The sequence below is a fragment of the Prionailurus bengalensis genome, chromosome D1 (genome assembly GCF_016509475.1).
Source record: "Prionailurus bengalensis isolate Pbe53 chromosome D1, Fcat_Pben_1.1_paternal_pri, whole genome shotgun sequence".
Taxonomy (NCBI): domain Eukaryota; kingdom Metazoa; phylum Chordata; class Mammalia; order Carnivora; family Felidae; genus Prionailurus; species Prionailurus bengalensis.
The window spans coordinates 105,905,184-105,921,099 of NC_057346.1; the positions used below are offsets into that span (position 1 = coordinate 105,905,184).

At 43.1% G+C, this 15,916-nt stretch overlaps 1 protein-coding gene across 3 annotated transcripts; it reads left to right on the forward strand.

Annotated features, from left to right (window-relative positions):
* The first annotated feature begins 4 nt into the window (after positions 1-4).
* Positions 5-13,886, forward strand: SDHAF2 (succinate dehydrogenase complex assembly factor 2). Of its 3 annotated transcripts, XM_043581320.1 has the most exons (5): positions 48-136; positions 3,434-3,511; positions 3,844-4,067; positions 4,152-4,261; positions 13,593-13,886. In XM_043581320.1, exons 1-5 carry the CDS (start codon positions 101-103, stop codon positions 13,721-13,723), a joined length of 579 nt encoding a protein of 192 aa, XP_043437255.1. In that variant the 5' UTR covers positions 48-100; the 3' UTR covers positions 13,724-13,886. The 3 variants fall into 3 exon arrangements, with proteins under 3 accessions (XP_043437256.1, XP_043437255.1, XP_043437257.1); XM_043581321.1 differs by lacking the exon at positions 3,434-3,511 and having other exon boundaries at positions 5-136; XM_043581322.1 differs by lacking the exons at positions 48-136; positions 3,434-3,511 and adding an exon at positions 275-299.
* The last annotated feature ends 2,030 nt before the right edge of the window (positions 13,887-15,916 follow it).

A 15,916-nucleotide genomic window follows, 5' to 3' on the forward strand; every position in this document is an offset into this window, starting at 1 on the left:
GCAGGGACTCATCTTCCGGCTCAGGTCCTCAGAGCAGAAGTCCACAGTTCAGGCGTCCGGAAGTGCCTGGGCCACAGGCTTCCGGTGAGGGTCGGGAAGGATGGCGGTGGCCACCATGTTCCCGGGTCTGGCACGGGTGAGGAGAGTGGAGGTTTTTAGGGTCCTGGGCAGGCCGTAGTGGGGACTGAGTCTCGTCTTCCAACGCAGTCATGGAGACTGCGAGGAGCGTCCAGCTGCCTGATAGCCCAGGGCAAGGGCAGACCCAAGGAGAGATCCGTCTTGAAACATAGGAGATTCAGGTCACATCCACTCTTTTCTGAGCCCACTGTGTGCCTGACTCGTGCGAGACCCAATTCAGATTTCACCTGTTCCCCAGGTGGAGCTGGCTGCACCGCCTCTGTGCGCCGCTTCTCTCTGTTCTTGAGTCTCTGTTCTTACGTGTCTAATACATGTTAGGATTTCACATCGTAGATTTTTTTTTCTTTTTTAATGCAGGCATTTCAGACTGTAAACTTCTCTCTACTTTTTTATTGCACCTCATAAGTTTTTGTATGTTGTGTTTTCGCTTGTCTCAGGATGTTTTGGAATTCCCCTTTTGATTCCTTCTTTGACCCGTTAGAACTGTTGGTTTATTCATGACCTAGAGTGTGTTCATTTTCACATATTTGTGAATTTTCCAGTTTTCCTTCTGCTGTGGATCTCTAGTTTTAGTTCGTTGTGGTCAGAAAAGATACTTTGTGTGATGTTAACCTTTTTTAATTTGGTAAGACTTGTTTTGCAACCTAAGGTGATCTGTCTTGGAGAATATTCCCAGGGTGCTTGCAAAGAATGTGTTCTGCTGGAATGTTCTGGATGTGTCCGTTTTGGTCCACTTGATCTATAGTGTTGTTAAGGTCTTCTGTTTACTTATTGATCTTCTGTCCAGATGTTCTATCCATTGATAGATACCCATTGATAACTATCCAATGATAGATATCCATTGAATGTGGAGTACTGAAATCTATTTTTATTGTTTTGCTGTTTCTTTCTTCAGTTCTGTCAATGTTTGCTTCGCGTGTTTGGGTGCTCTGATGTTGGCTGCATGTATGTTTATGATTGTTACGTATTCCTGGTGCATTGATCCTTTTATCATTCTATAATAATGTTCCTTATCTCTTGTGACAGTTTTTGACCCAAAGCCTATTTTGGCTGACATAAGTAGTGCCATCTTTGCTCTTTGGTTACCATTTGCACGGGTTATCTTTTTTTTCATCCTTTCGCTTTTCAGCCTGTGTAGTCTTACATCCAAAAGGAGTCTTTTGTAACAGCTTATAGTTGGATCCTGTTTTGTTTTGTGTTTTTAATTTTTTTTAATGTTTATTTATTTTTGACAGAGACAGAGCATGAGTGGGGGAGGGGCAGAGAGCGAGGGAGACATAGAATCCAAAGCAGGCTCCAGGCCCCGAGCTGTCAGCACAGAGCCCAACGAGGGGCTCAGATGAGCTGGGAGATCATGACCTGAGCCGAAGTCGGACACTTGACCGACTGAGCCACCCAGGCGCCCCTGAATCCTGTTTTTTAATCCATCTAGCCACTCTAGTGTTTTGTTTGGAGAGTTTAGTTCATTTATGTGTAATTACTGATCGAGAAGAACTTACTATTGCCATTTTGTTTTCTATCCATCTTGTAGCTTTTGTGTCCCTTTTTTCCTCTCTTGTTATTATCCTTTGTGTTTCATTGTTTTGTTTTGTTTGTAGAGACCGGCTTTAATCCTTTTCTCATTTTCTGTATGTATCTTTTATGGGTATTTTCTTTTTGGTTACCATTGGGCTTACATAAAGCATAATCTATTTTAAGATGATAGCAATTTAACTCTACTGTCATTGCAAAAAAAACTACTCTTTTACTCCTCCCGCTTTATGTTTTTGATGTCGCGACTGCATATTTTTATATTGCATACCTATTAGTATATTTTGTTATTTTTTGATGTTTTTCTCTTTTAACTTCTGTACTAGCATTAAAAGTGATTTACCTATCACTTACAGTATTACAGTATTTTGTATTTGTCATATGTTTATCTTTACCAGTGATGTTAATACCTATCACTTACAATATTACAGTATTATGTATTTGTCATATATGTATCTTTACCAGTGATCTTTATGCTTTCATATGCTTTTGTATTGTTTTCTATTGTCCTTTGGGTCCTTTGGGCTTCTTGAATTTGGATGTCCAAACGTCCCCAAATTTGGCAAGTTTCTGGCCATTTAAAAAAAATTTTTTTTTTAATGTTTTATTTATTTTTAAGACAGAGAGAGACAGAGCATGAGTGGGGATGGGGCAGAGAGAGAGGGAGACACAGAATCTGAAGCAGTCTCCAGGCTCTGAGCTGTCAGCACAGAGCCTGATGTGGGGCTCGGACTCACAAACCATGAGATCGTGACCTGAGCCGAAGTCAGACGCTCAACCGACTGAGCCACCCAGGCGCCCCTCTGGTCATCTCTTTGTATTAATTTCTTTTTTTTGGTAAGCTGTACACCCGATGTGGGGCTCAAACTCACAATCCCAAGGTCAATAGTCACATGCTCCCACCGACTGAGCCAGCCAGCCACCCCTGGCCATTTCTTTAAATAAGCTTTCTGTCTCTTTTCTCCTTCTGGGACCCCATAATATTTGTGTTGGTTTGCTTGATGATGTCCCATAAGTCCCTTAAGCATATTTCACTCTTTTTCATTCTTTTTTTTTTTTTTTTCTTTCTCTGATTGGGAAATTTCAAATCACCTGCCTTTGAGTTTACTGATTCTTTCTTCTGCTTGATCAAGTCTGCTAGTTAACCCCCATAGCGAATTTGTTTTCATTTGGTTATTGTATTCTTTAGCTCCAAAATTTCTGTTTGGTTCTTTTTAATATTTGTCTCTGTTTATATTGTCATTCCGTTCATTCACTGTCTTCCAGAGCAAATTGAACATCTTGATGACAGTTGTTTTGAATTCTTTGTCAGGTAATTCATACGCCTCTGTTTCTTAAGGGTTGGCTTCTAGAGATTTATTTTGTTTCTTTGATTGGGCCATGTTTTTTCCTGTTTCTTCGTGTCCCTTGCAAATTTATGTTGAATCCAGGCTTTCAAAAAGACAGTCTGCTCTCCCAGTCTTTTTAGATTGGCTTTGTGCAAGGAAAGACCTTCAGCGGTCAGGTTGGCTAAAGATTCTGGGAGCCTCTCAAACATTTTTGTGTGGATATATCTTCTCTAGGCTGGTGCATATAAATTCTCTATTGGAAGGATTTGCTGACTTCTTATTTCAGGAGCTTCTTACCTGGTTTCTGGATTTCTCATAAAGGGAATCGGTCCATATATTGTTGTAGAGTTGCTGTCTCCGTGGGAGGAGGGGAGTGGGGGCTTCCTGTTCCACCATCTTGCTGCCATCATCACTGCCTTCTCGTTGCATCTTGATAGGTTTTACCCTTCTCTAGATTGGGAGTCTTCTGGGGATTAGGAACCATGCGGTCACTGTATACTCAGACTCTAACGCAGGCAAGTAACTAAAATATATACAACACCATAAGAACTTTAAGGGAATGCAAAGGAAGGAGAAGATACTTCTGCTGGAGAATTTCTGGAAAGGTACCAGTTAAGAACACATGTGCAGTTAGGGCCGTGTTCTAGTCCTAACTGCAGTCACTACGTGGGTGACCTTGGTAATTATTTAACCTCTTCTAGCCTCAGCTTCCTAAGCTATAAAGTGGGAACAGTATCAACATAACTTCTTAAGGACTAAAGGAGATTGAATGAGCTTAGTACTTAGGAAGTGTTGAGGGAATGACAGTGACGGTAGTTATTATAAAGATGTTTGTGCTTTATTTCAGATGCTTGCTCTGCCAAGGCGCCACCTAGTGTCACCTTCGCTCAGCACGACATCATTCAGCCGTTTCTACAGAGGTGACAGCCCAACAGATTCCCAAAAAGACATGATCGAAATCCCTTTACCTCCGTGGCAGGAGCGAACTGATGAATCCATAGAAACCAAAAGAGCCCGGCTGCTCTATGAGAGCAGAAAGAGGGGAATGTTGGAAAACTGTATTCTGCTTAGGTAGGGAAATACGAGTCTTGGCATCGCTTGTCTCGTACTGGAGACCGCCTTTTCAGCTTCCTTCTCTCTCTTTCTCGTTTTTAGCCTCTTTGCTAAAGAATATCTGCACCACATGACAGAGAAACAGCTGAACCTGTACGATCGTCTGATTAATGAGCCCAGTAACGACTGGGATATTTACTACTGGGCCACAGGTACTGGGCATGATAAACAAGCAGCATGATATGAGAAATAGGATGGCTTGCGGTGATTTGCGTCTGGAGTTGTAGCCTAGGCAATTTTTTTGCCGTTCATTCACGTAATGGACACTCAACCCAAACACTCTTCACATTCTTCAGAGTGAAGAAACGGTTTTGCAAAACAAGTGCAAAATGGTTTTGTTACTTAAAGTTCGCTGAGGCCCTGTCTGTCCCGTCCATGTTCCAGCCAGGAGTCAACGTATAGAAGCACACACCCGATTCTTTATGGATCCTTCTTGGGAAATTCTGCACCGCGCTTCTGCTTACTTTCCATTAGCCACAGTTTAGTCACATGGCTACACCTCATCATAATGAGAAAATACTATAGTCTATGTGTCTAGCTAACTTGGGGGTTCCTTTATTATCAAGGAAAAATGAGAGAACGGGTATTAGGGGACATCGTGTCATTTCTGCCACACTCTGGGTCTTCGGTTGTTATGTTTCCACTCAATATCTGAGTCGTAAAATAGACACCATTCTGTAGGTTCCATGTGTAGAGTGTGATGGTACAGAGTCTAGAGGTTTATATAGCCATTGGACAACCCACAAGGTGTGAACTATTTACGCTCTGAGCTTTTAGTATTGTTGAGTAAAGTTGTATTGTGTGGGCGTACCACAGTTTGTCTATCCATTGACCAGTAGAGGGATATCATGGTATTTCCAGTTTTAGGTGATTATGAATAAAGCCACTATAAATGCATATAGCTTTTTGTGGAAGTAGGTTTTAGTTTTTCTTGGGTAGATACCCAGGAGAAGGGTTAATGAGTCCTGTTGTAAGTGTATGTTTATGAGGAACTTTTTCTATAATGGGACAGGTAGTGAATATTTTAGGCTTTGCCGACCATATAGTCTCTGGCGTGATATCCACCTCCTGCCCTTAGAGCATGCAAACTGTCACGGACGATAGGGAAACAATTGAGTGTGACCGTGATGTAATAAGATTATTGACAGGCACTGAACCTTGGATTTCATATAATTTTCACATGTCATGAAATAACTTTTTTCCTCAACCATTTAAAAGTCATCCTTAGCTCACAGGCCATAGTTTGCCGACTCCTGTGCAAGTGAAAGGGGCCAGGATCAAAGACTGGCCATACAAACAAACTGTATGATTCCATTTGTATGATATTCTGGGAAAGGCAAAAGTGTAGGGGCATAAAACAGACCAGTGATTGCCAGGGACTGGGTGTGAAGTTCCACATCCTTACCAGCACTTGGTATTATCAGGGTTTTGTTCTTGTTTTTTAGCCACTCTAAGGAGTATGCAGTGGTATTTCACTGTAGTGAATTGGCATGGCTCTGATAATTAAGGATATTGAGGCTCTTTTTTCAGTGTTTATTTGCCATTCCTATATCTTTGCTGATATGTCTCTTCAAATCTTACCCCACCTTTGTTTTTTTTCTTAATTGGGCTTGTTTTCTAATTGAGTTTTGAGTGTTCTGTATGTTGGATTCAAGTCCTTTATCAGATGATGTGTCTTACAGATTTCTTTTTACTTGTCCATGGCTTGTTTTTTCATTTTCTTAACATTATTTTTCAAAGAGCAGGTTTTTTTTTTTTTAATGTTTATTTATGTTTGATAAAGAGAGAGAGAGACAGTGTGAGTGGGGGAAGGACAGAGAGAGAGAGAGAGAGAGAGTCACAGAATCTGAAGCAGGCTCCAGGCTCTGAGCTGTCAGCACAGAGACCAACTTGGGGCTCAAACTCGTGACCCGTGATATCATGACCCAACCTGAAGTTGGAGGCTTAACCCACTGAGCCAACCAGGAGCCCCGCAAAGAGCAGTTTTTAATTTTGGTGATGTACCATGTTTTATTGGGTGATTTCGTGGATTGTGCGTTTGATACTGTATCTCAGAACTCTGCCTGATTCAAAGTCACAAAGATTTTTGCCGTTTTCTTCTAGGAATGGTATAGGTTTAGAATCACCTGTTCAGTTTCTCTAAAAAAACAAAAAAATTCTACTTGGATTTTGATTGGAGTTGTGTTAAATCAACAGATCAATTTGGAAACATTTTTTTTAGCAATTTAGAATTGTCTGATCTATGACCATGCTGTATTTCCATTTATTTAGGCCTTTGACTTCTTTTTTAAAAAAAATTTTTTTTTTCAACGTTTATTTATTTTTGGGACAGAGAGAGACAGAGCATGAACGGGGGAGGGGCAGAGAGAGAGGGAGACACAGAATCGGAAACAGGCTCCAGGCTCCGAGCCATCAGCCCAGAGCCTGATGCGGGGCTCGAACTCACGGACTGCGAGATCGTGACCTGGCTGAAGTCAGACACTTAACCGACTGCGCCACCCAGGCGCCCCGGCCTTTGACTTCTTTAATCAGCAAGTTCTCTATTGTTGCATAACAGATTACCCCAAAACTTACTGATTTAAAACAAACCCACCTTTATTATCTCATCGTTGCTGTGGGTCTGGAATCCAGGCATGGCTTAGCTGGGTCCTGTGCCTTATTCTGTCACGAGGTTACAGTCAAGGTGTCAGCCTAGGTTCGGGAGTCTCATATGGAGGCTCAGCTAGGGAAGGAGCTGCTTCAAGTTCTCTCTGCTGTTGGCAGAATGAAGTGCCTCACAGGTTCCCCACCTGCAGGCCTGAGTTCCTTGCTGGCTGTTGCCTGGAGGCTGCCTTCTGTTCGTTGTCACCAGCGCCTCTCCCACTTGGCAGCTTGCTTCTTTGGAGCCTGCCAGCTGAGAAGGCGACAAGAGGAGTCCGCTAGTATGACGGAAGTCTCAGTGTTTTGTAACATAATCCCAGAAATGACATTCTGTTATCCTCACCACGTTCTGTTGGTTAGAATTAAAGAGTTCGGTCCAGCGCAGGGTGGGGGTGGGGATCACACAAGGGCTTGATACCAAGAGGGGGACCTCAGTGGGGGCCATCTTAGAAGTCTGACTGCCACAATCCGTGTGGTGGAGTTTTCAGCGTTATTTTGGACATCTTTTGCTGGATTTATACCTAGGTAGTTCATGTATTTTGGCGCTGTTATAAATGGTACTTTAAGAAAAGCTTCCAATCTCCCATTGTTGGTGGAATGTCAGAGTATAATTGATTTTTGTATCCTGTGACCTTGCTAAGCTCACTCAGTTCTAGAAGCTATTTTGTAGATTCTTCGGGATTTTCCATGTAGACAGTTGTGTCATTTGTGAAGAGAGATGGTTTTTTTTTCTTCTTTTCCAGTCTGTATTGTATCCCCTTTATATCTTTAATTTGCTTTATTGAACTATCTGGGATGTCTCGTACGCTGAATAGCAGCAGTGAGAGCAGGCATCCTTGCTTTGTTCCCACTGTTGGGGGGAAGTATTCAGTCTTTCACCATTAAATATAACGTTAGCTGGGCGCCTGGGTGGCTCAGTCGGTGAAGTGTCCGACTTCGGCTCAGGTCGTGATCTCATTGCTCGTGAGTTTGAGCCCCGCATCAGGCTCTCTGCTGTTAGCACAGAGCCCGCTTCACATCCTCTGTCCTCCTCTCTCTCTGCCCTCCCCCCCGCTTGTGTGTGCATGCGTGTGTGCATGCTCTCAAAAATGAACATTTAAAAAAAATAATAAATTAATTAATAAATAAGTTAGCTGTAGGTTAGTTGTAAATTCCTTTTATCAGATTGAGAAAATTTCCTTCTGGTTCTAGTATATTGAGTGTTTTTCCATAGATACTGAATTTTGTCAGGTGCTTTCTAGGCATTTCTGTAGAAATGATCATTTTTTGGTCATATGATTTTTTTCCCTTTAGTTTATTGATATGATGAATTGTTGACTGATTGGTTTTCAAATATTGAACCAACCTTGTATTACCATGCTAAACCCCACCTGGGCTTGGTAGGTATTTGATTTGCTAATATTTTGAAGATCTTTGTATCTGTCTTCATGAGGGTTTTGGCGGGTAGTTATCTTGTAACGTCATCTGGTTTTGATAGGGGTCGTGCTGTCTTCATAAAATGAGTTGTGAAGTGGTCTCCTTTGTCATTTCCTGGAAAAGTATATAGAATTGGTATTATTTCTTCCTTAAATGTTTGGTAGAATGTGCTAGGGAAGCCATCTGGATCTGAGCTTTTCCCCGTTGGAAGTTTTTAACTGTGAAGTCTGATGTTTTATTTTTTACTAGCTGTGGAACAATTCCTGTTACCTGTTTCTTCTTGGATGAGATTTGTTAGTTTGTGTGTCTTTAATAAGTGCCCATTATCATAAGCTGTTAAATCTAAGTTGTGGTAGTATTCTCTTTCTCTTTGAATGTCTAAAGAGCCGTAGTGAGGTCCCTCCTTTATTTTTGATGATTTATGGATTTTTCTTTTTTTCTTGATCAGTCTGGCTAAAAGTTTATCAATTTAATTTATTTTTTCAGAGAACCAGCGTTTGATTTCATTGATTTTCTCTATTTTTCTTTTTCTAATTCCATTGATTGCTGCTTATTATTTCCTTTTTTCTGCTTGTGTTTGGCTTAATTTGCTCTTATTTTTTTAGTTTTTTAAGGGGGAGGTTGAGCTCAATGATTTGAGACCACCTTTTCTACTATACACATTTAATGCTGTGAATTTCCCTCTAAGCACTGCTTTAGCTGCATGTTGCCACTTTGGATATGTTAATGTTTTCATTTGCATTCAGTTCAGATTATTTTCTAATTTCCTTTCTGACTTCCTCTTTGATCCGTGAGTTATTTAGAAGTTTCCAGATATTTCTCTGTTATTGATTCCATTGTGACCACAGAATGTACGTTGTATAGTTTTGGTTAAGTTTCTTGAAATTTGTTTTATGGCCTGAACTGTGGTCATGATACTTGATGAATGTTTCATGTGCACTTATTTGAACATAACAGGTCTTTTGCACCTGCGGGTGAAGTGTGCTGTAAATGTCAACTAGGTCAGCTTGGTTGATACTATTCTTCATGTCCTCGTATTCTGACTGGTTTTCTCTGTACATATCCTGTCAACTAATCAGAGAAGAGTGTCAGAATCTCCAGTTGTAATTGTGGATTTGTCTGTTACTCCTTTCAATTCTCTCAGTTTTTCCTTCATGTATCTTGTAGCTCTGTGGTGTGTGAAAACATATTTAGGATTATTGTATTGATGAATTGATTCTTTTACCATTATATAATGGCTCTTTCTGTCTTTTTTTTTTTTTAAGTTTATTCATTTTCAAGAGAGAGCACGAAAAAAGCCACACGTGATTATGTTAGAACCACCTAGATAATTTTCCTGTCCTGAGGTTAGCCGTGCTGTGTATACAGCCTGATCACGATAGTGAAGACCATTCTGCCCACAATCCTGAAGATTATGCAGGCCCTGTACACCAGGGGAGTGGGAAATACTGAGGGCCAACTTAGAAGTCTGCCTCCCACACCATTCTTTTCCTTTCCTTTGAACCTGTATTTGTCTTTATATGTATTTTTTAAATTAATTTATTTAAGTAGTCTCTATACCCAGAGTGGGGCTCAGACTCACAAACCTGAGATCCAAGAGTCGCATGCTCTGCCAACCGAGTCAGCCAGGTGGCCCATATCTTTGTCTTTATGTTTAGTTTGAGCTTCTTATCGATAGCATACGTAGTCTCTTTTTCATTCAATCTTACGGTCTCTGTCTTTCCACTGGTGTGTTATATATCATTAAGGAGCGATGTGGTTGAATTAAAATCTACCGTCTTTGTTTCCTGTTTTTTTCCATCTGTTCTTTTTCCTTTCCCCCTCTCTTTCCATGTTTGTTTATTTTTTTAGCATTTTAAATTTCATATGACCTCTGTTGTTGGTTTATTATTTATACCTCTTGTTATAATTTTTCTAGTGATTGCCGTAGGGTTTACAACCTACATCCTTAATCACAGTGTCTCTTCAAGTGATCTTAGACTGAATTGTGTATGATGTAAGAACTTCACAGTAATATACTCCCAAATCCTCCCTCCCATCTTTTGTGATGCTCTTGACATACTTTTTATCTCTACTTACGCTGTAAGTCTACACTACATTTCTCCTGCTTCACTTTAGACAGTTATCTTTAGAGCAGTTTAAAATAAGGAAAAGAGTACATTATATTTTACATTTGTGTATAGATAATTGTAACTCTCATATGTGTTGTGTATATGACAACAATATGTAACACAATGTGTCACATATATTTTATATTTACCTTTGTGTTATCTCTGGAGATCTCATTTCTTTGCATAGATCCATGTTTCTATCTGATACCATATTCCTTCTGCCTAAAGAACTTCCTTTAATATTTCTTGCAGTGCAGGTCTACTATTATGAATTTTCTCTGCTTTTGTCATTTTTAAGGGATACTTTCTTTCACTGGGTATAGAATTATAGGTTCATGGTATTTTCTTTCAGCACTTTGCAGGGGCACATTTCATTTGCCAGGCTGTTAGTGTGCAGGGTTGAGTCGGTCTGGTCAGGAGTTGAGCTGGGTTTGGGTTTGTTTTGATTACCTTCATCATAGCATTAACTTCAAATTCTGGGTACTGTTTTCTGGTTTGCATGGTTTCTGACAAGAGGTCTGCTGTGTCTTTCTTTATTCCTTTGTATGCAGTGTGTCATTTGTTTCTGAATGTTTTCAGCGTTTCATCTTTGGTTGTTAGCTGCTTGGACATGATGTGTCTTGATGTTTGTTTTGGGGATTTTTCTCCTTGGGTTCTCTGGGAATGTTGAATCCCATTACTCCATTTAATATTACCCCACAGCTTTTGGATTCTGTTTTGTGTCTTTAACTCTTTTTTTCTTTGTTTTCTTTTTTTTTTCTTTTTAAAATACTTATTTATTTAAGTAATCCCTACACCGACATGGGGCTTGAACTCACACCACAGAGATCAAGAGTCACTTGTTCTTCCCACTGAGCCAGCCAGGCACCCCAACTCTTTTCTTTTTATGTATCAGTTTGAGGAATTTTTATTGGGTAATATTGATTGATCTGTCTTCCAGTTCCCCAAATGTTGAATCTCTTGATGAGCCTGTTGAGGTCAATCTGCTTTTTTGCTACTGTATTTTTATTTTTAACATTAACGTTTAACTTTTACAGTTTCTAACTCTCTGCTGAAGTTGCTTATCTGTTCCTACATTTTTGTCTACTGTTTCTACTAGAGCCTTTAACATACTAGTTACTTGAAATTCCCTAATAGTTCTAAAATCTGGGTCATCCATGAGTGTTTTTCTGTTGATTGCTTTGTGCCTTCACAGTGTGTTGTGTTTTTCCTCTTTTGTGTGCATGTGTATCATAATTTTCGATAGAATGTTGGACATTATGCAGAAAACACTAAAGACTAAAGTAGATAGTATTTATATATGCCTAGAAATGGGCACACTTCTACTAGGCTATTAGATGGGGATCAGATCAGTCTAGTTAGGAGTAAAGCTCCCTTAGATTCTGTTTTGGTTTTGGTTTTTTAAATAGGCTCCACGTCAAGCGTGGAGCCCAGTGCAGGGCTTGAACTCACAACCCTGAGATCGAGACCTGAGCTGAGATCAAGAGTCCGACGCTTAACTGACTGAACCATCCAGGTACCCCTAAATTCTGTTACTGCTTTGGTTCCCTTCACTGCACCACGAGCCTCTGTTGCTACCATGTCCTTAGAGTAGGGGCTGAGTTTCCAGAGGCATATCTCAGTGTTCCCCTTCTATGCTCAGCATTGTGCCTTCCTTGTATTTCTGTGCCTCAAAAGGGATCTCTTCATGCTCTGTCCTTCCCCAGCCGTAGATTCCTGTCCGCGCCCGCTTGGTGCTTCCCTCCCTTGGGGCAAGGAAAGTTGGGAGGGCATTCTCTGTTATCCTGGTTCATATTCAGTCCCTGTGGCACTGGGCTCCCAGGGGTGGACTTCTCTGGCTCTGCCTGTCCCACAGGAATAGAATTTTTTTCCTTTTCCCTTTTTACCCCTGTAGGAGACTGGATTTGGAGACCTAGTCTCAGTCTCTTAAGGCTTTTATTCTTGAGAGGAGAAGGGTTGGGCTGGGCTTTATGCTTTTTTTGTTTTTTTTTTTTGCACTGTTGGCCGCTCCCCTCCTCCTGGCCTGCCTCACTGAGGCAGGCATTCTCCAGCTTCCTGCTCTGAACCTAGTCTTTGTCAGGAGCGCATTCTGGAGGTCTGTTGACAACAGCCTGCAGGGTGTGAACTCCCCTGGTGTCTGTGGCCCACACTTGGCTCAGAGCAGTTTGTTCAAAATTGTAGCCAAACTCTTCTTACCTGTTCATGGGGTATCCAATGTCTCTTCTTCCCACACCTGTCTCGGGTGAGCAGGTGCCCATGTGCAGTTTCTCCTTTGAGGGGCTTCTCTTCCCTTACATTTTATTCTACTTGGTTGCCCCGCGACCTCCGTTCTCTGACGACTTCACAGAAAGTCGTGCTCTTTGTATTTTATCTGGCTTTTGTTGTCAGGATGAGCGCAGTGTTCTCTTGAACTTTCACTGTCTTTGGGGGAAGCCTGAATCTCCTGGACTTTATTTTCATCGCCACAGAAAACAGATGCCAGGTCCATTGGATGCCGGGCTTTGTGCTGAGTGAGGGGGAATCGGCCATTGTTTTGAGGAATTCTCTCTCCCAGCATTGTGGTCTTGATAGGAGGGTCATTCTCCAGCACATTATTACCCAAGCTTTCCCAGCGGGAGGCTTTGCTTGTAATTTGAACCTTAGGTGAGTGTCTCAAGTTGGAGAGAGAAGTTGGAGGTGAAGGTGCTTACTGGGATTCCCTCGTGTGCTCCCAAGATGACGCTCTTGTGTTTCTGCCCTCGATGCTGTTCCGTTGTCTGTCCATTCATGTCTGGTTCTCTGGGTTTATGTCCATTTTGTGTGCATAGCCTTGCAATGCATTCCTTTTTGCTTAAGTCAGTAGAGCTACTAGTTTGTCATGTACAACTGAGGATTTTTGCCTTGGGAAGTCCATAGGCTGGAAGGGGAAACACAACACCCAGAAAACCAGAGAATACCAAGTGCAGAGCAAAACGGTGCAGCTGAGCTGGGACGGTCCAGGGGTCGGCAAACTTGTCCCTAAAAGACCAGACGGTGAATACTTTTTGTCTTGTGGCCATATGGTCTCTGTTGTGGCTACTCAACCCTGCCGTGGTAGTGCCACAACAGCCACGGACAGTGTGTCAACAGATGGGAGCGGCTGTTCCGATAGGACTGGTTACAAATACGGGCTGCCGTAGTTTGCTGACTCCCGGTGGAGGCTGCCATGTATACTTAGAGGGAGGATGGAGACAGTCTATGCATCTACTGGTTCTTTGCCAAGGCTAGAGTTTCAGGTTTCAAGGTCCTTGTGCCTGAGTATTGACTGACATTCTTTCTGTCTATCCTTCTCTTGCAGAAGCAAAACCAGCCCCAGAAATCTTTGAAAACGAAGTCATGACGATGCTCAGAGACTTCGCTAAAAACAAAAACAAAGAGCAGAGACTGCGTGCCCCGGATCTTGAATACCTCTTTGAAAAGCCTTGTTGAGCTCTGCACCGCTGCCTGCCACGGGGGCTCAGTCCACAGGCCCTAACATGATAGGCAATGGCCTTGACTTCCTGCCTCTCCTTAGACAGCCCACCCAGACCATTCGGCTTGCCTCCAATGATGGACCCATCTCTCAGGCCGTGTAAATGTTCAGTTTGACTCATTCTGGCAATTTTGTGCAGTTTTTACGCCTCAGAAGTGGTTGTCAGGGTTGCTGGCACTCAGGTCCGTTTCTGTGGCTGCTGTCTCCGGAGGCAGGCCTCTGCCACAGGAGGGCACTGTAGGTTAGCGATGGGCCCGGCTCACTGCTTCAGCCACGAGGGGTGTGTGCTCAGTGGAAAGAGACAGCCAGCGGCCGGTCCCTGAGCAGCCCAGGGCCTTATTCAAGTGAAATTCCCCCTTCCCGCCCCCAGTGTGGTCCTTTCTACCAAGGGAAGTGGATCCAAACCCCCTGAGCTGAATCGTTCAAAGGCACCGCAGGCAGAATGAGGGCAGCAAGCAGGAATGTGTGGGCCGAAAGGTAATTAAACCGAAAGGTAATTAAATATTAAAGAATATTTCACAAAGGAAAATCACAATGCCCCAGCCCTCGCACCATGGTTTTAATGTTGTCTATTCTCACATCATCCGTAGTCCTTTGTCTCTAGAGCGTTACAGAGTCCCAACCACAGGTTTTATTTCCATGTAGCACGGTGGCAAACTTTTTCTGCATTTCTACGGTCTTGCCAGTTACTTTGGCAAGTAATTTGTCAATTTGTAGTTGACAAAGTAACAACACATGAGAAATAGCATCTTCGAGTGAATTAGTGGGAAGTGTTGAGCCCTGGAGCCCGGGAGACTCCTGTGTGGCCAGCAGTGGTGTCGCTGGAGGGGTTTTGCCCTCAGAACTGTAATCCAGTCAGAGCAGTAGTGACCCAGACTGCGCCGGGACCTTCTGAAGGTGTGGACCTCACGAAGGCAGGCCAGGATTGACGAGCACGCGGTGGGTGATCACAGGAGATGCCTGCAGAGAGGAAGTGTGGGCTTCCAGTTTTGGGGAGCCGTAGGGTTCCCATAGAGCCTCCTCATGGTCCTTCCTGCCCTTCAGTGCCTCCAGCTGAGGAGAGAAGAGAACCAGTCTTTACTTATAGGACTTCGTGAAAGCCTCACAGCCTCACAGTGCCCCTATGGAAAAGTGGTGTCATGCTAATTTCGTAGATGAGAAAGTGGGCTCAGAGTCATTTGTCCAAGGTCAAGTAGCTATTCATTCATAATTCACGGTCTCCTTTAGGGGCACCTAAAGTTAAGCATCCAGTTTCAGCTCAGGGAATGATCTCATGGTTCATGAGTTCAAGCCCCATGTCGGGCTCTTTGCTGACAGTGCAGAGCCTGCTTGGGATCCTGTCTGTCTGTCTGTCTCTCCCTCTCTCTCTGCCCCTCCCCCACTCACACTTTCTGTCTCAAAAATAAAAAAGCAAGAGAAAAAGCTCGTAAAGCCCTTATGTGCCCCCCCTCCCCCCAGCACACTAGTTCTCCGTAGATATTAGGTGTCAGTGCTTGGTCATGGGCCCCTGAGGCCTGAGAGTTCAAGCTGTCTCCTAACACAGATTGCCTGGCATGTCCGTGAGGTCACCGGAGCTCGTGCAGGGCTGTCTCCTGCACAGGTGGTAGGAAAGTGCAACCTGTTAAAGACCCGCACGCTATCTTCCCAGCCAGTGAAGACAGAAACCCCCCTGGGGGTGAGAAGCACTCTCCCCGAAGCAAGGAGTAGGAGTGACCGTTGGGAGGCAGCAGCAGGGCCAATGAGAAGGCGTCCCCTGGCCACCCTTGGGCCTCCTGGTGAACCGTGGGGAGGGCGTTAGATGGAGGGTTTGTATAGAGATCAAAGTGGATGTAAGAAGTACACACGAACTGGGCAGTGACTGACTCGTCTGTTCTGGGCGCTTGTGCAACCCACCCCACCAGCCTAGTGTGCAGCGTGAGCTCTTTTCCCCTGGGGTCTGATCTCTCCTCACCCTGGTTGTGTCTCATTTAATGTAATGTTAAGCTCAGGCCGCCTCCACCTGGGAATGGCATGCTTCTAAAAAGGATTGTTTTCCTCCCAGGCTGCTGGCTTGTGTCATCTCTGAGAGCGAAGGATCTTGCTCACTTCAGCTGCCCAGTGTCAGACTCAGGGGTGCTATGTCAACAGTTTTTCCCTTTATTAGGCATTAA